This window comes from Arachis stenosperma, chromosome 1, assembly GCF_014773155.1.
Source record: "Arachis stenosperma cultivar V10309 chromosome 1, arast.V10309.gnm1.PFL2, whole genome shotgun sequence".
In the NCBI taxonomy this organism is placed as follows: Eukaryota; Viridiplantae; Streptophyta; class Magnoliopsida; order Fabales; family Fabaceae; genus Arachis; species Arachis stenosperma.
In genome coordinates this window covers 8,588,297-8,610,985 of record NC_080377.1, presented here as the reverse complement: position 1 = coordinate 8,610,985, position 22,689 = coordinate 8,588,297, and the positions used below count along the sequence as shown (strand labels likewise).

Below are 22,689 nucleotides of genomic sequence, written 5' to 3'. Positions count from 1 at the left end.
TAGAGCTACCATTGTGCTATATATTATATATATATATAGTGTGACAAAACTAAAATAGTGATTTATGTTCCTTAATTCACAGACAAATTTAAATTATATCTTGTTATTAATTTTCCAACCGGCCTTGTAAACTGTCACCACATGATTTGTCTCTATATCCAAATGAACAAAACAAAGCATGGCCTGCTACATATATCTCTATGTTAATATATCATTGTCATATGCAACCATAATATATAAGCATGAACCCCATAGTCAATAATAATCTCATCAATTTTCCTTAAATAAATAAAAAAAAACACTCTAAATGGGTGATGATCAAAAAATGAAGAAGGTTATGCATAATCATGGATCATCATCAACAAGGCCAAGAATTATGGAACTTGAAGAATTGTATCAAGGAATCCCAGATGAATCTGTTAACCTCACATTTCAAGACTTAGCCAATGTTCATCATAATAATAGTGTATCACCAGAAAAGAGATCAAATTCCATAATTACCCCTACTACTACTACTAACCCTTTTGTTTCACCTAATTCTTCTCCTCCTATGTCCAAATTACCTAGCCTTGATTTCAGCAAAGGGTTGCAAGCCACCAACAACAACAATCATCATCATCATGGTGATGATGATTCATCTTCATGGGGTCATTTTGGACATCATCATCATCAGCAGCATCATGATATTGAAGTTGGTGATCATAGAGTAGTGCATAATAATAATAATGGTCATCATCATCATCACCATCATAATCATGATGAGTTTAGCCATGCAAGTGATTATAGCAGCATGATGATGAGTGGGGTTAGTGGTTCAGGAAAAGGTGGTGGTGGAAGGAGGAGACCTGGGATTCCTCACTCCAAGATTTGCACTGTTTGTAGTAATTATATCTACATTCTAAGGACTAGATGCTTGGTATCTCTCTCTCTCTTCACATTTACAAATTGATATTCATTATTTTTGACAGGAAGTATTCATACTCCAAATATTTTTAGATAGTATTTGTTTTCAGAGATTAAGATTGAGATTGAAAATTGAAATTTAGTATTGTATTTGATAGTTAGAAACTAAAAAAAAAATTTCAGTCATAAAATTTAAAATTTCAGTTTTTTTAATATATTCAAAAAATAAGAATATAAAAAACTAAAATTTCTTAAGATAGATGCTAAAATTTTAATAATATTTAAAAAAATATTTTTATTTAAATTTTTAAATTTTAAATTTATTTCTCAATTTTTATATTTATTTTAAATTAAATATAATATTAAAACATAATTCAATTTAGTATATTTTATACAAAATACAATACAAAAACTCAATTTAGATTTTGTCTCTCAATCTTTGTCTCCCAGCCTCAATTTTTCAATCTTCATCTCTTTTCTAAATACATATTTAATACCTTCATAAAAATACACTTGTTATTAGTTAATTGTGTACAGAGGCAGAGCTACATACATAAAAAGAGGACAATGGTCATCCTAATTTTAATTTTTTTTACATATAAATTTTAATTTAGCTTTTTTTAAAATTTTATTTTAATCTTATTTTATTGTATAAATATTTTTGACCCCTCTAATATTTCATCTAGTTCTGCTCCTGATTGTGTATTTAAATTATTTATAATTATCGAAAAAAATGTATATGTGGTTACTAAAAAACACTAATGTCAAAATAATATTTATTATAAAATATGTAGATGTAATAATAAAATTAATTATTTTATAGTAACACATGATTCACATTTAAATAATTATTATATTAAAATCACTTGTTTTAAAAATTTACTTAATTTAAATTGATCAAAAGAGATATATGATTACATCTCTATCACTTTTTTAATATGGATTCTTTGATACTTTTGAATAAATATTAGCATGATACAGATCAAACTTTTGTAATTCTTATCTATGTATGTATTAAGAAGGGGATTTAATTAAAGAATTTATTATTTTAGTTAAGAAATAACGTTTTTCTGGGGGCATGCAGGTATGTGGCAGAGTTTACTGTAGGCAATGTGTTGAAATTGGGATGGGAGAGATGACTGAAGGAAGAAAGTGTATCGAGTGTCTTGGATTAAGATTTAGCCAAAGGTAAATTTTAATCATCTCTCTTATCGGTAATGGAATTATTTATTTCAAAAATTTAAATTAATAAAAAAATATAAATAATTATATTTCTGAATATTTTAAATAAAAATATAACTAGAATCTTTGTTAAAACTAGTGTACCAGAAAGTATGAACCGAAACGTTTTCAAATTTTATATAATATAATAAATACAAAACTAATTACAATTTAGTGATCAGAAAAAACTTATAAATTTTGTAGCTTAAGAGAACAAGTTCAACTATATATAGGTATAAATTAGAGTAAATGTTTTTTTCGTCTTTGATGATTTGTCCAAAAGATAAAATATTTTTTTATAATTAAAATTTTTAATCGATTCATTCATAATTATTTAAGTAATAAATTTAAACAATTTTTATAAACGGTGACCTATTAATATATCAGGAGTTGTTTAAATTAATAACAAAAGCAATTTAGATTAATTATTTGAATAATTAAAGATCAATAAAATTTTTTAAAATTATAAAAGAATATTTTTATTTTTTAAATAAACAAATAATTATTAAAAATAAAAAATGATATTTACTCTATAAACATATTAAATATATCTGTAGTCTAATTATTTTTACTGTTAATTTTAATTATAAAAAATATATAATTTATATTAATTAAAATTAACAGTTAAGATTATTAGAATATTTGTGTTTTGGGTACATTTAAAAACTTTTATATAATATTAAGCTTTGATAAATAACTCATCCAAATCATGTAACGCGCCACGTATAACTAAACAAACCGCTTTTAGTTATAATTAGTTTTCTCCATTATATGCCGGCATTTGGGTTTTTCTATTTAGTCCCTTTTCAACATAAGAATCGTCAATTCTATTATATAAATAAACAACCAAGAAATCATATGTCTAATCCAAAATATAATCAAGTTTATCCAGAACAAGAACAATATAATTAACTAGACATCTGACTCTGAAGGTAGCATTATTTTAGTAAAACAACGAGGGATGATGCAATTTTTTTTTATGTAAAGCTATATATTCCCAAAAACATCTTAAGTAGGTTTTCAGATGAAGTAAAATAACATTATTTTATATACATAAATTTGAGAGAATTACATGTTAGTTAACATTTAAAATAGTTTGATTAATTTAAAAATAATAATATTTCACTTGTCACTTTTGTTTTCATTGAAACTGTGATTTAAACTTCTTTCATACCACAAATGAGTATTCTCCTGGTTTTCTATACTCATCATGATATCATTAATTATTTCATACCTTTAGAGTTTGTTTTGTAGACAGACATAATAATAAGTTACTGATAGGCCCTATTTTATTGGAGATAGAAGAAGGCACATATAGAAATTAATAAAAAAAATTTATTTCAAAACAAAACTTAACATTTTTTTTTCTTACTTTGATTTTCTGTCTTATTAGAATTGAGACTAAATAATTAAATAAGTCTAATTCAATTCTAAAAACTAATTCAAAAAGTAAAGATTGTTTGGCACTTATAAACTATTTAAAAGTCATATTTTTTAAAGATATAAGATTTAAAATACACTTTTTTTCATGCTCAAAAATTATAATGCAGAATGTGAATATTTACGAGTAATCTAACATAATTGAATCATATATATATATATATGAGAGCTATTAAGATAAAGACGTTTAAAATATTTTTTTAAATATATTTTTTAATAATTAAAATTTAATACATATAATTGATTAAATTATGTTATTTTTATCAAAATTAGATCAAATAAATTAATTTGACTAAAAAATTAGTAAACCTTATTTTAAACTGGTCTAAATTAATATTTTTTTATTAAAAATAACTACAATATTTTTATTATAAAAAATAATTAAAATAATAATATTATTATTATTATATATTTTTTAAGAATCCTGATTTAGGATTTTTAAAATTAATATATATATATATATATGAGTATTTTAGTTATTCTCTATAATAGGAGTATTGTAGTAATTTTTTATAAAAAAAAATATTAATTTAGATCGGTTCAAGATTTAGTTTATCAATTTTTCGGCCAAATCAATTTGTCTAATCTAATTTTGATAAAAATAATACAGTTTAATCGATTATATATATTAAATTTTAATTATTAAAAAGCAATTTAAAAAAAAACGTTTTAAACATCTTTTATCCGAATAGCTCTCCATATATACATTGATACCATATTAATATATTGCAAGTCTCACGTTATCTCTTAACGATATCAGCTCTAAATAGTTTTTAAGCATGAGACATGATTTACCCTTTAATTTTAGGTTACAAACAAAATATGATTATTAGTTGATAACACACAAGACATACAGGTACATAGAAAGGGCAGGGATGTTAGGGTGCTGCAGTTGGAGGTATCCAAGTACATTGAAGCAAACTGAACTGAAATGGGCTGAGAAAGGACCAAGGAGGAGTGGTGGAAGAGGGTATAGTCACCACCATGGCATGCCACCTTCAAGAACACCTACACCTACTCATAGCAATGAACCATCTTTTGTTATGTCTGCCTCTTATTCCCCTTTCTCTTCTCATCACCACCTTCCCCTTTAATTTATTTTAAACACCCAACAATTTCAAACATCACTACTATACTCTACTCCCTTCTTTTCGTTTTTATTGTGTCACTCTTATTTTTTGGTATATTCTTTTGAATTAATAGTTAATATTCATATATATTAAAGAGTGGTGGCCTGGTGACAATAGACTAAAATTAAGGGAGTATATATATAGATGTGGTGAATTTTAGTGTAACTATGTTATAGTAGTTATAGTGATTATATAATTGTTATTAACATTAAAGTTATATTTTTTATATATTTTTTTAAGCAACACTTTTTAAAAGCGTTGTTTAATAATAAAAAAATATTATTTTAATTTTAATAATATCTTTTAAAATATTATAATTACTGTAATCATTATAACATAGTCATACTAAAATGACCTTATACATATAATAGGGTAAATTGCAATTTATTGTTTTTTTAATTTTAACTTATTTGCAATTGTGTTTTGAATTTTTAAAATTTACTCTTGAGAAAAATTTATCAGACAAACTTTTTTTAAGAGTCAAATTGCACGTTTAAAAATTTAAAAGATAATATATATTTAGATATAAGTCTAAGTTCAGACGAATAAATTGCAATTTCTCCTATATAATATGTATTATGTTAGATCTAGCGGGTGCTTCATAAGAATGTCTTTTTTTTTTTTAGTTTGTTTTGCTTGATTATATTCATATGTTGCTTCATTATTCAATTTGTTGATTTAATTTAAAAGCTTAATTTCTAATTTCTTTGTCTTGAACCTCTTTGTCTTGTTTTGTGTATCTAACGTTTGTTACAACCACAAATTAACAAAAAGAGTTGCATCGAAATATTCATCACCAATAAGCTCTTTGTTGCACGCATCTCTTGCATTTTCTACTTCTAGCTTTTCTAAAGGACAAACACAACTTGTCCAAATTATTAGAATTAGATCAAGTTGAGAGAGTATAATTAGCAAAGAGTTGAATATTAAAAGCTTGCCGGTTAGTACTATATCTTTAAGAGCAATGCTATATGACTAGCAAATATTATTATTTTTTTGTTAGTATTTGATTAGTAATAATTTGTATCCATATTTACAAAAATTTTATATACAAAAAATATATAATTTGTACCTATATTTATCAGAATTTTACACACATCAATCAATACAATTTACATTTAAATTTTTCAGAATTTACATACATAAATTAATAAAATTTATTTATTAAAGATAATTTAGTGTTTATGCTAACCAAATAATAACCCAAACCACTAGAAATTGTTGCCTCAAAAATTTCTCATAACCTTAATTCTGCTGATTCCATATTACTTCATTAATAGAACAAATGTTAATTAAAATAGCTCTTAAGTTTACCATTCACATGTACTCTGCGTCAAGTGTATAAAATATACTACATTTGGCTATGTAATTTTAGCGACATTTAAAAAAGTGTTACTAAATAACAAAATGTATGGCTTTAATTTTAGCAACAGTTTTATAATCACTACAACCACTATATAATGGATCGAAGAGTTACAACTGAATGTAAATTATATTAGCCAACCTCCACAGAGATGCATGGTTTTGTATATATATCAATTCTTTGTTCACTTGCATTTTCTATTATATTATTTTAAACTCTGTTTCCAGAATTCATTATTAACTTTTTTTTGTTGCATTACCAAAAAAAATATTTGTTTTACTTTTTAATATATAATTAAGATATGATTGACTTTTGAAAAGAAGCAAAAATTACATCAAAAAAGTTAAAAAATTAACTTACTACAATTATTTTTTCAAACCGCCATTTTTTAATTAAAATACCAACAAATTTATTAAGAAAACACTCACATTATCACAGATAGAATTATTAAAATAGATTAAATCTATCGAATTAACTTATTTATCCACTTAAATAGGTTAATATTTGTCTTTAAATTAATTCTCGTTAACTTTAAGGCTAAATAAGCAAATCTGATTAACTCAAAAAAATAACGGATTAAACGAATTAATTTATAGTCTAAACGAGAGATCCGTTTAAATTTTTTGTATTTTTCAAAAATATCATCACTTATTACCATATTTTTTTATCTAATCTGAAAATTCCGCCAACCAACTAAAAAGAAATGTTTGTTTAAGAATTTTGGTATAAAATCAGTCTTTTTCTGTCAAAAAATTCTTTTCCATATAAAACTGAATTTTTTATCCAATTCTTTTCAAAAGTAAATAGACCAACCTATATAATCCATTCAATTGACTATAAACGATCCAGACTTAAAATTTTTAACCCGCGAACAAATAAAAAATAAATGGACCGAACTTTATATCCTATGCCCTAGGCGAATTGGGTCTTAACGAGCGGAACTGGCCCGTTTAACAACCCTAAACGAACACAACTATGGGTTCTTTATTTTTTTCCATTGATCATGGGTGCTTCATATCCACTCCAAGAAAAGATCGGATCAAATCCACAAGTGTATTCTTATATTTTTGGACAGCATAAATAGGGGTGTTTGATTGGCCTAATAAATTACATAATACTTCATTTGTGGCCCAACTCATTTTTTGTAAGCCCATGTATCACTTTTCATTATATAATTCTATTCATAAGTCCACTTAAGCAAATATTAATTCGAGTTTAAATTACATTTTGTACATACAACAATTTAAGAACTAATACAAATCCTTAAACGAAATTTAAATTTACAATGAATTATACAATAGAAATATATTTGATTTTACAAAAATAAGATAAAAAAAGAATACAATAGAATTAAAATATACACTCTTTGTAACTTGATATTATATATTGTTTGGAATATAATGTATTTAATCAATTCAGCTAAGAATCAGTTGATTAGGACTTAACTAATTAGTATGATTAGGTTAGAAATCAATTGGAACATTCCATTCAAGGAAGTCAGTTAGAAGGGGAAGTTGGTTAGTTAAAAGGCTTCAGCCTTAACTCTCATTATGTAATATCTTCCATCATTCTCATTTTTATCTTAAAAATAGAATCGAGTTTCACATACTTTTTTTCGATGCAATTCCTCTCTCATCTCAATTTTCTTCTTCTGCAACAGGTCTTTAAACTCTCTCATTTCTCTCATCCATGCATTATTCTTTTTTCTCTTTGTTCAATTCTGTTCGATAGTTCATGTGCCAAACGGGTCGGGTTGGTATGGTGGATGAAATGGGAGAAATCTGGACCTGGACTGTTGGAAGGTGAGTGGACTTTTTTGGAGAGTTGGAGTCTCCTGACCTACCAAACTGTCCTGGCGTAAAGGAGGAGCTACCTACAAAAAGGATTCCGACACTCAAGTCAAAATCTGTACAAATAGGAGTAAAAATGAGTAGATAATGACGTACCGTGGAGGAGGGATAGAATCCTCCTCTTATATACTCTGCTGTTAGGATGGGTCTTGTAGAGACAGGCTTTTCTTCCAGAAAATTTTTCTCCCTAACTGTCATGTGCCTTGCTAGAGGAGAGGAGATTTCTGGGCGATTCCTTCGATTCGAATTTCATGTTCTCGCCAGGTTGGCCACCGGGTCCGGAGCAACCCGCTGGGTCGGGCCGAAAAAAATTTCATTATTCGATAAAGCTTGACGAGAAATTTTTTTATCTGATTTATTTATAAGATATTTAAAGATTTTTATCTTTGAGAGGTGTAGACTTATAATACACCCTTTTACGTTTAGGAATAATTATCGTGAATTTTTGTAAGTGTATGATCTAACAATATTAAATCGGATAAATTTTAATATTATATTATAAAATTAATTATTTCAAAAATTTAAATTTATAAAATAAATAAATAAATAAATAAAGTTTAACTTCAATTCTAATTAATATGTAAAACTACTGAAATATTATTATTAATTCTATTATATTATAATGAAATAATGAGTTTGTCGATAAATACAGCAAATGAGTCATTTTATCACTCTTCACGGTATAAAAATATAAACAAATAAATACACACTTTTGACACGTTCATGGATTATTACCTCGTGTTTGCCGTTGTCTTGGTTTAATCTCCATCAAGATACACATGCACATGTTCATTCATGCAAAGAATCCATCCTCCCATTCATTATTGTGTAGTTCTTGGTTTAATCAAAAGGATTGATTGTATCATTGTATTGCACAAATCAGACCTTACTAATAAAGATACGAGATCCTTTTGTTGTTGCTTTCATCATTGCAAATCCATTCTTTTCCTACACTTTGATTTGATACTCGTATATATATTTTGAGTGGAACACATTTATGAAATTTCAAAGGATAGATGATCTATATCAATTTAAATTAAAGTCAAGGGGTTGAATTACACACTATTTTATTTGAAGTTTAGAAGATAATAAAGTGCATGTAAAATAAAATGTAAGGAATATAAAGTGCAACTAAAAATAAAAAAAAATAGAAATGATTTAAGAAAAGAGAAGATTTACGAAAGGCTAGTATAAATTTAATTGAGGCAAACTCAAACATTTATTGTCAAAATCTTGAAACCTCATGCAAATATTTATAAAGTTCCAAATCCAATAATTCTTAACACTTTTCTTTCTTTGCAATGAAAAGCACCTTTGGCTTTGAGATGCTGACGGCCTAATTGAATGTGTAAAAAAGGGCGACATCATCATTGTTCTAACTAACTAATTAAGAGCTTTCATTAATTTAAAAATCGATAGACAAAATTACAGAGCATGCTTAACTATGCTTTAATGGTAGATTTTATTATATATATGTTTACAGTGATTATGATAGTTATTTAAGTGTTATTAAAATTAAACTCTTTTTTTATACATTTTGATCATTTTTTTAGTAATATTTTTTAAAAAATATTGCTACGTAATAAAAAACGTATATTTTTTAAAATATCATAGTGACCCTATTTTTTAACATAATAATTACCTAGTAGTGAATGCATGGCCCTACAGCCCCTACTTCACTACGTACTTGTGTAAACTTTGCAAAATGCTTTTATTGATTCTCAACAGACGCATCAATTTTAAAATAAATTATATCCAACTTAATGATCATCGAACTAATCCAAAGTAAGTTTTTAATAATGTTCTTCATAAAAAATTTAGTTTATATATATATATATATATATATATATATATATATAGGAGTATGAGTTGTTTGAAGAATAGAACTTTATCAAATTAAATAAATCAAGTTATACTTTTCATCAACAAAGCACAAATACTTCTCTAATTTATCATATTCGCGTGTTAAATATATTTTGGACACGATACTTATATTCGTTCGATACGCATATCTTCTGTATCCAACCGTATTTTAATAAAAAATAAAAAAAAAATTTCAGACATGTTTAGATACTCTTAATTTTCATCACATGTTAGCGTGTCTAGATTTATTCTTAACATATATTTTTAAAATAAATTTAGAAATATTATATATTATTAATTATTAAAACAAAAAATAATTTTAATAATTTATATAATTAAAAATTAATGTATATTTTAATATTAATAAAATATTAAAATATCATTATAATTTATCTAAAAAATATTTTATATTTTTATATATGTAGCGTATCTTCGTATCTTGTAAGAAATTTAAATCGCATATTCGCGTATCCCGTATGATGTCGTGTCTCGTATCTACGTCATAATTGTGCATCGTAGCTCTTCATTAGTTAGCATATTTTACTCCAAACTTAAACTAGAAACCTTGCTTATAATGCAAAGCAGAAATATTATATTTAATGTCACTTTAATTAGTTACTAAACAGTGTTATACTTAACTAATAAAATTGGAGGGGGAAAATTACTAAATGCTAGGCAGCCAAAAATTTTATTATAAATATGTAATTGAAATTTATTTCAAACACATAATTTTTTGAAAAGAACATATAAACCATGCTTTAAGTCAAAGCACCAAGTATACAATGTATAGCGACATTACCAAAATAGCCTTTGCCAAACGAAACACAATAATTGTGCAAGCGGTGCTACTACATGCTAATTGAAAGCCAAGTGTTTACTCAATCAAAATATTTATAAATACTTTAGAACAGTATTAAGTTAAATAATACTAAGGTCACATGGAGGTTCACGATAAAAGTTTTCTTTAATTCATATATCGATTTATTTAATTATTTTCGAAGACGGGCTTGACAAGAAGGCTGTTAAAAAATACAAATTATTAGAGCCTTAGGACGAAGGATTTGAAGTTTTAATTTCAAAGACGTGCATCACGTTTAAGCCTAATTGTGTAAACTAGAGAAGTTACATTAGACATATCGACTCTATTATATTATTATTACTATTAAATAAATGGACAGTATCATATTAATATTAAAGAATAAATTATACGTTTTAGTTATGGGGATGAAATGAATAAACATGATGAGAAAATACAATTAGTTAACAGGAGTGTAACTTTTGCCCCTTGCAAAAAATTATTCAATTAGTAGTTTTTGAGGGGGAAAAAAATGAAAACCTTAACGTATATAAAAGAAGTGAACGCAATACAAGAAAAACTAGCAGGTTTTATTATACTACAAAATTAAAAATATAGTCTATTTTGACAATAAATATATATATAAAAAAGATATATTTTAGTATTTTTGTTAGTGATACATACTCTTCTATCAATGATTGTAAAATATAGTGTTTATACTTTTGAGTTTTGACAACTGTTAATTCTAAAAGAATCTTTTACTTGAAAATATTATGCCGATAAATTTTTTTGTTATAATTATTTGACCATCAAAAACACATTTGAAGATTTTTTTTAAGAAATTAATTACTCTATTAACTTTCTTTTTCAACTATTAATCATAAAATATGTTCATCTTTTGTATAATATCTGTTTATATTATATTTTATCTAAAAATATATACAAATTAAATGGTTTTATATATTCAAAGATATAATATACACACACAAAATAGTCATAAATATATTTATTATTTAATTTATTTTTAATATATATTTTATATTTTAATATATATTATATATAAATGAGTGATTTTGTAATCGATTTTTTTTATAAAAATACGTTTAATATAATTATTTAATCAAAAATGTGTTTAAACTTCTTTTACAATAATAAAACATTTAAATTAAGAGTTTAACTATTATTCAGCATTATTGACATTTTGGCTTTTAAAAAACAAAAGAAGGATTGACATTTTGTCAAAAGCGATTAACTTTTACGCCAACTGTCTTCTTTTTTTTTTTAAATTTATGTAACAACGCTTAATTAGATATTAAGACAATATTAATTAGAGAGAGAGAGAGAGAGAGAGAGAGAGAGAGAGGCTAAAGAGACATTGTGCCGTGTTTTTGTTGCACACGGAGAGCGAAAAAAAAAAACTAAATCGGAAAAATACAAACTGAAACAAAAAAGAGAGAAGAAAATGGCTACACATATGCAAGATCCACCTTCGAAATCTAACCCTAACAATCCCAATGCAAACAACAATGCCGTCAATGCTCATCAATTACCTCCTCAACCTCCGCCTACGGCGGCGGTTCCGCCATCTTCCACCGGCGTAACCTCATCCGTATTCATCCGCGGTGACGGTTGTGAAGGTGGCAGTCCGAACGCGCATCACCGGAGGGCTCACTCGGAGGTCAGTTTCCGGCTGCCGGACGACATGATGGACCTTTCGCCGTCGGATCCGTTCACCGGCGGCTCATCCACCGCCAGCCTCGAGGAGATCGGATCCGAGGACGACCTCTTCTCTACCTACATTGACGTCGAGAAGCTCAGCGGTGGAGGAGGGGCTTCGAACGGTTCGATTCAGGGCGGAAATGGATCGGATCAGAGCGGTTACGGCGGCGCCGGAACGAGCGGCAACAACGAGGAAGATAAGAGTCCTGGTGGAAACGGTAGCGCTGGTGCCGGAGGAGCTAGGCCGAGGCACCGGCATAGTAACTCCGTCGACGGTTCTACGACAGGCGTGTTCGGAGAGATCATGGAGGCGAAGAAAGCAATGCCTCCTGATAAGCTCGCTGAGCTATGGACCATTGATCCGAAACGCGCCAAGAGGTCTGAACATGATACTCACTTCATTTTTCATTTAATTTTTTTTTTTATTTTGATTTTGAGTAGACGTTTTTGTTTTTGCAATTTCGGAATTCGAACACTGGAATTAGGTTTCTTATGAACATTGTTGCATGAAGTTTACGAATTTCGTCTTGTTGAGTTAGCTATTGAAAATGAAAATTTCTTGCGTTAGTTTGTGGTGGATAATTGCACTTTTTAAGGTAATGCAATCATTTGTATGCGTGGACTTTTTCCGTTGATCTTAATGTTATTTACAAACAATTCTTTTGGGAAATCTTTGATTCTTGACGTCGGAACGCTGAATTTTGGCAATGATATTTGATTTTTGCCATGTTTTTTCTTAATTTGATGCATGAATGGATTTTGGCATTCTAGCTCTATTGTAGCGTTGGTTTGTTAACCCTGGAAGTAATTGAAGCATTGGAATTCAGAATCGGATGAGTTGTTATAGCAATTGATAGGTAGTTTCTGAATAGGCACTTTCGAAGTTTTTAAGGTTACATGGCTGATGCAGCTGCAATTGTGAATTTGTAGCAGAACCTTCAAAACCAATACAAATGCTGTGCAGGCCACAGTTCAAAATCATTTGTCATGAAGACTCTTCCTTTTTAACATGAATTATGCTCAATCTAGTGACATTGCAATAGATAATTTATTATTTCTGAAAAACAGAGATCATCATGTATCCTCCCATTTTGTGTGTGCTTTGATTTCAAATTGAGATGGGAGAAACAAAAGTGAGGGATAGTGAGATTCAAGGGACGCTGCTCTTTTGTTTCATGTCGTTTTGTGCTTCCATATCTTAGTACTTTCTGTGGATTAGTATTCTGACGAATATTGTTATATCTTGTATGTACAGAATACTTGCTAATCGGCAATCTGCTGCACGCTCAAAAGAGAGAAAGGCCCGCTATATACAAGAACTTGAGCGCAAAGTTCAGACCCTTCAGACCGAAGCTACAACTCTTTCTGCCCAATTGACCCTATACCAGGTTCGTGCTGTCCATCTGAAACCACTTGCATGATTTTGCCATAAAATAGATGAAGCACTCAAGTGTTAAGTTCATCTTTGCTGCAACAAACTGGAAATTCCTTGTACAATATCTCATTTTGTTTATTGAGGACTGTATTTTTCTTGGCTTATATTTTTTTCCCATAAATCATTGAGAATTTAGTTTGAAAAGGTTACGATATGCTTCTATCTGCAGTTTCCTTTTGGCTGATTATGATTACTGCTCGATGATTTTCATAATTTAAGATTATTGCCATCCAATATTTATTGACTTAAATTACATACGGAGGTTGTATATGAATATGACATGTCTCGTCTTTATTCTTTATAGAGGGACACAACAGGTCTGAGTAGTGAAAATACCGAGCTCAAACTTCGGCTACAAGCCATGGAACAACAAGCACAACTTCGCGATGGTAAATATTATTAATTCAATCACTTTGTCAAAGTGTTACACCCTTTAGACTTTATTAGGATGGTAATCTTAAAAACATTGGAACTTGTTTCTGATCTGATGCAGCTCTTAATGACGCATTGATGAAAGAAGTAGAGAGGCTAAAGATTGCCACCGGGGAGGCAATGAAGCCCTCTGAATCTTTTAATCTAGGAATGCAACAGATGCAATTTGCAGGGTCAAATTTCTTTCCAGTCCCACAAAGTTCAGGTCCTCCTGGTCTGCAGAGCATACCAATGATGTCATTCTGTCACCCCCCATCCAACATTCCTCATGAAATGCAACAATCAAATTCTCATCAACTTGCAGATATATTGCATAACGACCAGCTCGGTCGCTTGCAGGGACTCGATATTAGCAGCAAAGGATCAACCCTTGTGAAAGCCGAAGGCCCCTCACTTTCTGCGAGTGAGAGTAGCAATACATTTTGAATTTAACAAATCTCTTGATTGACCTGCTGACTCATGGCCTTGTTCCTTCTCTTCAAGATGTTTATAATGTTGACATTTAGCCGTCTAATTAAGGTTCTTTGTTTCCTTTAAAGTTCCATTTAGATTATTGAGGATTAATTCTTAAATTGTTTATTCTTAGGGATTCCCTCAACAAAGGAGCATCACCCTGGGGTTTTTTGTAGCAAAAGTTTTACAAAAATCATGTTGAATCATGACATTTTGGTTCTTGTGGGTGTTAGAATATAGGGAGTGAAAGGTCATTTTTATAGTTTATTTTTTGGTATGTTGGGATATTTAGCTATCACCTCCGTTTGATAGCTTGTATACTGTGATTTATTGTTGTGTTACATATTTTTAAAGTATGTTTAGGGTGGATTTTGCTAAAGTAGAAAATGGAAGATGAAACTAGTTCATTCTACCATGCATTGTTATTGTATTTTTGGGTTTTACTCTAGTTGTGCAACCCAATGATTGTTGGAAAATTTTTTTTATTTGATCGTGTAAATTGATTTCTTTTTTATTATATCTATTTATTATTTTTTTTCTCTCTTATTTATTTCTCTTTGTTCTTTTTTTTTTTTAATTGAATGCATCTGACCTTTATGGAACATAAAAAATTTAATTTCATAAAGAATGAAGAATGCCTCAATAATTAATTATAATACGTACTAGCATTGTATTTTTAAGATCTACTGAGTAGTTCTAGAATCCAAGAAATTTGGAAGGGACCATTGAGTTGTAGTAGCTAGCTATCATGTTCATGTTGATATTAATAACTCAATCTAATTGTGTGCCGTACATTCATGATTTCGTTTGATGATAAGGTTCCGAAAGATTTTCTCCATGTATTTCGTTTTCGGCTTTTGTAACAGCATTTGTCCTTTTTAAGGATTTGGCGATAAGGACCTCTATTCTTGTGTACTATATATTATTTCAAATATAAAATAACTTAGCTTGTACGAAATATTTGTGTTACATTCTATCATTATAAGGTGGTTTCTCCCATACCAACCTTAAATTCAGGGTTTAAGTTATTCTGCTTGGTTGTTCTTATTCAAATATAAACATGTGTCTATCTAATGACATATCATTGATTATAGTCTAATTATGTTTTAAACTTAGACATATATTATTATTTTTTATTCTTATACTTTTACAGTTTTACCCCAAAATTATATTTAAATTTTTCAATCTTGCTCAATGACATGAAGAAGAGGACCCGAAGAAATTGCTCCATCAACATGTAGAGCTTCATTTTCTTGTTCTTGTTCTTTGAACGCTTCTAAACAGTTCCATTTTTAGATCGTGCCTCCTCTTCTTAAACTTCTCGAATTCTTCGTGGTTGTTAACGGCGTCAAGTGATTCGACAAAATGAAGGAGCAAAAGCACTTTGGCTAATGTTAGATAGGAGTTTTTTAAGGTGGTGAAAATATATTTTGGTGCTTAAAGAACAAAGATAGATAACGAAATTGTTGGTAATAATTTGGGGTTTCTTTATAAATATGGGTTTTAAGCATATGTATTCATTTAGGTCATCATATATATCGGACAATCAACAAGTTTATATCCTTTAATGACGTTAACAATGACTGCCGAAGATTAAGAAAAAAATGACAGCAATCAAATATCATTACCGAAACTCAATGTTTTCATACCATAAATCAAAGAATTCTCAAAAGGAATTGTTTGAAAATAATATTAAGATCAACGGCAAATTGCAAAACAAAAACTTCTACCCAAAATCAAATAAGAAGATAAAAAAATAGAAAAATAAAAATAAAAATAAAAATTGAAGTGAGTATCATGTTCATAAACAAATTGGCGCATTTGGTGTTAGAAAAATGGAGCGTGCGAGCATTAAGCTCATCCCTTAAAAGATTAAGCAAATTAAAGCAAGTTTAGGAAGGAGTTTATATATTGCCCCCGTCAAGTTATTACTAGTAGAAATAACACTTTTTTCAACGGCATTTTTTGCTACTGAAAGCAAATTATCGTTTGCAAAACCCTTTTTAACACATCTTTATTTTATCTACTTATGAGTTATTAATTACGGATATATATAACGATGGATTCTTATGTTAAAATAAATTTTCGAGGCGGCCTGTTTTGTTTTTTTTTTTTTAATTAATAACGGAATTTAAAGTAAAAAAAAAATAAACTAAACGACAATAGTTCTTAAAAATGAAATACTGATAGAATTAGCACGAAAACGAAGAGAAATAAAAAAAATAAATTAAAAAACACATAATAACCAAAAGGTAAATTATAATCATAATTAATTATTTTATCTATACAAAAATTTGTTTTCTATAACTGATGTTATATTTTTCAGTTAATTAGTCTATTACATCTCTTTTTAATTGTCAAAATAAGAATTCGAAAAAAATAAAAATCAATATCATCATAAAGAATAAGTTTTATTGTAACAACTAAATCTACTTCTACAACTACATGATTATACTCAATGTTTATAATAAGATCAAGTAAAGTATCGTTTTTGTCTCCAACATTTGGGGTAAGTCATATTTGTGTCTCTAACGTTTAAATCGTCCTATTTATATCCCTAATGTTTATAAAAGTGATTCAATGTTATCCTACTATCAATTATACTAATAAATCATATTATATTTTTTAATTATTCTCACTTGAAATTAAGTCTCACTTGGATTTGTTCGATTTTAATATTATACCCACTATTTGTGTTTATATTCAATTATGTCCCTAGAAAAGTGAATTATGTAAATGTTGTAGGAATTAGTTTCAACTTTTGATGAGCTATTTTTTGGAGTGGATCATCGATTCTATCCCAGACATTTGTATTCTAACTTTAAGAAGAGATTTTTAAAACTCAAACTAAAGTGTTCATGATGTGTAATTGACAGTAGAATAACATTGAATCACTTTTATAAACGTTAGGAATACAAATAGGACGATTTAAACGTTAGGGACACAAATAGAATTTACCCCAAACGTTGGAGACAAAAACAATACTTTACTCTAATAAGATCCATACTCATTAAAATTTTTTAAAACTCGATCGAAGTAATCGAAGTAAAAATTAAATTTGTACTAAAACCAACTAAAAACTTTCTATCTATATCTCAAATAATCTCCCCCCAGACTCTCTTTCATTGTGTAAAACCTAAATAACGAACTATCTATGTTTACTTTAACAAAAAGAAAGTTTTAAGAAGTGCTATTTAATCGCCTTTTAATATAATGGTCAATTATCTTTTTTAATTTGACCCATTTCAACCTGAACATGCTATGAAAGAAAGAAATAAATAAATAAAAGAGAGAGCAGTTTTCTACAATCTAGTTACTCTACCAAAAATAAGGAATTTAACCACAGAAAAATTCGTGGTTAAACTTTAAAAAACTGTGACACTTTTACAACAAACGAACATCTGTGGCTAAAGAAAGCGATGTTTTTTTAATTAGGCACGTATTTTATTCCAATAGCCATAGTTTTAACATCTGTAAAGACATTTTGTTAGCCACAACTTTGACATGTTTAGATACATTCTTTTCCATAGCAAAATAAAAGGATGCACAACGAAATAATTGTTTCTACCACACTTTATCCGTGACAAAATTGACTAGATTGGACTTTTTTGTTATACTTTTTTCCATGACTAACGATAAAAGTTAAATTAAAAAAATATATCATAATAAAAATGCTCCTTAATATAAAATTACATCATATTAAGAAAAATAATCACATTTCTATTCGTATTATCCATAATATAAAAGTATAAAATTAACAAATACTAATTAGTATTGAAAAGTAAATATCCTAGATTAAATGAATTTAATGTTAAAAAAATATTCAAATAAAATTATTACAAAATAAATATCAAACTTTGCTAAAATGATGCATTTCTTGTTATACAGACAATCAACATACAAAAACATTTTAAGGTAAATAGCAAAAAAGACACATAACTTCAGCTACTAAATTATACATGTCGTCGATACTCCAGTTGCTTTGTGTCCTTCAATAAAATCTGCTAAGCAAGATAGAGATCAGGAATTAAGCTAAGAAATTAATAGACTATGATTTGACTCTTTCGAAAATGATCAGAAAAATTAAGGTACAACACTTACTTTTCGGATGTAATTTGCAGCTGCTTTGGAGCTTTCCGTTGTCAGTTGCATAATATTTTTCAAAATGTCAATTAGTAATCTAAAATCTATCTACAGCCAGCAACAAAAAAAGAATGCATATTAGAATAACAAAAAAGAAAAATCTAAAGGTGACTTTCATTGTTGATTAAAAAAATATACAAAACAAAATGATGCCATGAAAATTAACCTGAAGAAGTGTCACTTTATCCAACTTTGGTGGCAGAATTCTAATGGTAACATCAGTATCTCTAACACTGTCTTCTACGTAGTTTAAATCTATCCATATTCATACAAATTTCAATTATTACAAAGCCACAAAGCTAAATTAAAAGTTGAGCAGTTTAAAAGAAAACACAAACTTAAATTTAGCCAATTGAAAAGTAAAATAGATGCATACCAGGCAAAGGGGTGCTATTAAGATATCCGACACTGAAGTTATAAGATCATGCATGAGATCCCAGCACTGGCAAGAGCCAAAGTTGCAGCATTGATACACGCAGATCTAGTTTCTACCCAAGGAATATTGGGGAAAAGAGTTATTAAGCATACTTTCGAAAGAGTTGCTCAAATTCATCGTTTTTGTTCATGCCTCAGGCAACGCACTCATCTCCACTAACAACAAGACAAGAAGAGAAAACTTAAATCGACTAGGAGGCTCGTATTTTAGTGTTTTAGAGAGGCAATATTTAGAGCACTAACTCAGGTGCAATGGAGTAACTTAGGGTTCCTTTGAGTTTCTTCGCGATTCGGGTTTGCCGGTAGAATAAGATTCCACCGATTTTGTTTGCTGCTTGGCGACTCGAACTGACGGTACTCAAACTGCAAATCGTGGTCTCCTGCTCTTCCACAAAATTTCTGGTGTGATCATACCCAGAACCTAAACAGGAACAAATTGAACAATTGGATTTGTTCGAAGGGTTAGCTAGCTAGCTTGATCTGAATGCAAGATCTAAGAAATTGCAATTTGGAGAAACTAAAGAGAACGTTATTAGTGAAAGAGATTGGCTGCATGTTATCAAATTTGTTGGTTCTTTTTTTGTTCCTGGTTGTATAAAAAAGTAGAAGTAGCTGAATAACTCTAATACTATGTATTGCATTATGGTTTCTGATTATTTGTTAATGTACTTTTATTTTTTGTTTTTACCACATTGTAAGGAAACTATTCTGTATGGCAGATATAATATAGGGGCCAATTATCAGAATATAAGAAGTAACTCTAGAACTAGGTGCATTAGTTGAGTTATGAGTGTTTAACGACCAAACTAATATATGAGGCATGTCCTTTTTGGAATCTCTTGCCTAAAGGTGCATCTTTATTTTATCATTTTAAGTTGGAGTGAAAATGAACCTAATCCATTAATTCTTTTATATCACTAAGGGAGCATTTGCCAACACTACAATGCAAGAACGAAAATGATGGTTATATATTCACGTCCAAATGTCTTCAATGTGAAAAATAATTTCAATATGGATATATGTAAAACAGTTTAGTCAAATATATTTATTAAACCACTCTTCTACCTTAACTCATAACAACAATAAAGAAGTTTTACGGCACATAAATTCAACCCAACAGAATACACAAATTCAGTTATAATTTTAGTCTCTATTATTATCTTATCTTTATCTTATCTTTATTGATCCTTATCTTATATTCTTATCTTTATTTGCTTTTATCTTTCATAGGATAATGCTTTATATATATATATATATATATATATATATATATATATATATATATATATATATATATATATATATAGTTTTACCTTCATTGTTTACAATTTTCAATCAATCACTAATCAATAATATTTCTTTATCTTTTCTTTTCTTATTCTTTCATAATTTTATTATCTTTACGTATTCTTTATGTACTCTTTCTGTTTTATTATGGTATCAGAGCTCCTCTACTGACATCTATGGATAAACCAACCAATCAAATCCTAAAATCTTTTCAACTTCTCCTCCCACTATGAATAATCAATCCCCTACTCTATTCTAGGTCAAGGAGAAAGGGCATATGAGCAACTTCATCAAGAGCCTCTCTTAGACCTATCGTTGTCAAGTCCAACTACTCATTATCTTTGTTCTTTCAATGATTTTTCTATTGTTAACAAATTTTCAAATCGAGATTCATTCTTGAACACTTGGATCATTGATTCTGGTGCCACAGATTACTTTGCATCAAATTTATCTTGGTTTATTTCTTACACACAAATTTTTCCTATCATTGTTCATTTACCAAATGGTTCTCAAATTACCGTTTCTTATAAAGGCATTGTTCAATTTTCACCATCCTTGGTTCTTCGTGATGTTCTTTATTTACCTTATTTCAACTTTAATATTATCTCCATCTCAAAAATTATTTCAGCACTCATATGTGAACTCACTTTTTCATCTTCTTCTTGCACAAAGTAACAATTTGAGGACGATTGATTTGGGCAGAATGAGAGAGGAATTATATCTCCTTAAATCCAATTTCGGTAAAAATCCATCCATTACACATTCCATAAATTCTATTCAATCCCCACCCATTATACCTTCAAATATATGGTATTTTCGTTTAGGACATCTTTTTGGATAAAGACTTAATCATTTACATAAACATTTTCCTTTTATCTCTATGCATTATGATGAGGTTTGTGATATTTGTCATCTTTCTAAGCAAAAGAAACTTTCTTTTTTCACAAATTTTTAACAAAACCAATGCAAGTTTTGATTTATTATATTTTGATATTTGGGGTCCATTTCGACAAAATTTTATTCATAATCATAAATATTTTTTTACTATTGTTGATGATTTTAGGCGCTTTACATGGGTTGTTTTATTAAAATCAAAAGGAGAACTGAAAAATCATGTAAAAAAATTTATTACTTTAGTTGAAACACAATTCAACTCTAAAGTCAAAACTATTCGTTCTGATAATGGACCAAAATTTATTTTACATGATTTTTATGCTTCAAATGACATTATTCATCAATGTAGTTGTGTTGAAACTCCTCAACAAAATAGAAGGGTAGAACGCAAGCATCAACATATTTTAAATATAGCTCGTGTTCTTATATTTCAATCTAATTTACCATCATCTTTTCGGTCTTATACTGTTAAACATGCTGTTTATTTACTTAACAAAGTTCCATCATTCGCAATTAATTTTAAAACACCATTTGAGATTTTATTCAATCATCCACCAAATTATCATGACCTTAAAGTTTTTGGATGCTTATGTTTTGTTTCTACCCTAATGGCGAACAGATCAAAATTTGATCCAAGAGTAAAAACGGCTGTGTTTATTGGCTTTCAACATGGTTTTAAAAGATATATTGTTTATGTTTTAGAAGATAAAAGAATTGAGATTTATAGAAATGTAATTTTTTATGAAATGATCTTTTTCTTAGTCACCAAAAATGTCCAATTCCATACACTCAACCCAACATTGCCAAACACACCTTCTCAAAAACAAGATTCAGTTAGTCTTCCAGTTGAAACCTCACCTATACCCATTGACCCAACTCCATCTAATTCTTTATTTGCTCCACCAACCTATCCTTCTTCCTCATTGTCGTTTCCTAACCAAATTGAACCCATGACCACCGAATCTCTTTCAACACACACACCCATCTCTCCTTCTGCACTAGACACCAGTCCACCATCACCTCCTCCTCCCCCGTCACCTTTTTCACCACCTGAGCAATCCCGTCTTCGTCATTCCGACCGGCCTCACCGACCTCCAGCATATCTCTCTGATTATTTGTGCAATTCCTCTCTCATCTCTACAAATCAATCTCCTTCAAAGTGCAAGTATCCTTTATCTTCAGTCATGCCTTTTTCTTCTCTTTCATCTTCATATAAAAAGTTTCTTTTATCTCTACATTCTAATGTAGAGCCAAAGTCTTTTAAGGACTCCAATCAACATTCTAATTGGCGTAGTGCTATGAAAGATGAGCTGGATGCTCTTGAG

At 28.7% G+C, this 22,689-nt stretch overlaps 3 protein-coding genes across 3 annotated transcripts; 2 read left to right on the top strand and 1 right to left on the bottom strand.

Annotated features, from left to right (window-relative positions):
• The first annotated feature begins 259 nt into the window (after positions 1 to 259).
• Positions 260 to 4,839, top strand: LOC130944676 (uncharacterized). Its single transcript, XM_057873125.1, has 3 exons — positions 260 to 916; positions 1,988 to 2,091; positions 4,421 to 4,839. Exons 1-3 carry the CDS (start codon positions 308 to 310, stop codon positions 4,656 to 4,658), a joined length of 951 nt encoding a protein of 316 aa, XP_057729108.1. The 5' UTR covers positions 260 to 307; the 3' UTR covers positions 4,659 to 4,839.
• A 7,107-nt stretch (positions 4,840 to 11,946) lies between these two features.
• Positions 11,947 to 15,144, top strand: LOC130961115 (transcription factor RF2b-like). Its single transcript, XM_057886799.1, has 4 exons — positions 11,947 to 12,663; positions 13,541 to 13,673; positions 14,025 to 14,109; positions 14,214 to 15,144. The coding sequence occupies exons 1-4, from the start codon at positions 12,029 to 12,031 to the stop codon at positions 14,576 to 14,578; spliced, it is 1,218 nt and encodes a 405-aa protein (XP_057742782.1). The 5' UTR covers positions 11,947 to 12,028; the 3' UTR covers positions 14,579 to 15,144.
• Positions 15,145 to 18,558: 3,414 nt separating this feature from the next.
• LOC130974679 (exosome complex component RRP41 homolog) lies at positions 18,559 to 22,232 on the bottom strand. Its single transcript, XM_057899540.1, is given in 6 exon segments — positions 18,559 to 18,606; positions 18,707 to 18,796; positions 18,915 to 19,003; positions 19,125 to 19,153; positions 19,155 to 19,236; positions 22,223 to 22,232. Coding segments are annotated over 6 exon segments (348 nt in total).
• Positions 22,233 to 22,689: the final 457 nt, after the last annotated feature.

What these genes read in the sequence shown, in the direction of transcription:
- LOC130961115 (XM_057886799.1), top strand. Translation starts at nt 12,029, where the DNA reads ATGGCTACACATATGCAAGATCCACCTTCGAAATCTAACCCTAACAAT. An exon ending in GATCCGAAACGCGCCAAGAG is followed by an intron (nt 12,664 to 13,540) that starts GTCTGAACATGA and finishes TTGTATGTACAG; the next exon opens with AATACTTGCTAATCGGCAAT. An exon ending in ACAAGCACAACTTCGCGATG is followed by an intron (nt 14,110 to 14,213) that starts GTAAATATTATT and finishes GATCTGATGCAG; the next exon opens with CTCTTAATGACGCATTGATG.
- LOC130944676 (XM_057873125.1), top strand. Translation starts at nt 308, where the DNA reads ATGGGTGATGATCAAAAAATGAAGAAGGTTATGCATAATCATGGATCA. An exon ending in TTCTAAGGACTAGATGCTTG is followed by an intron (nt 917 to 1,987) that starts GTATCTCTCTCT and finishes GGGGGCATGCAG; the next exon opens with GTATGTGGCAGAGTTTACTG. An exon ending in GGATTAAGATTTAGCCAAAG is followed by an intron (nt 2,092 to 4,420) that starts GTAAATTTTAAT and finishes CAAGACATACAG; the next exon opens with GTACATAGAAAGGGCAGGGA.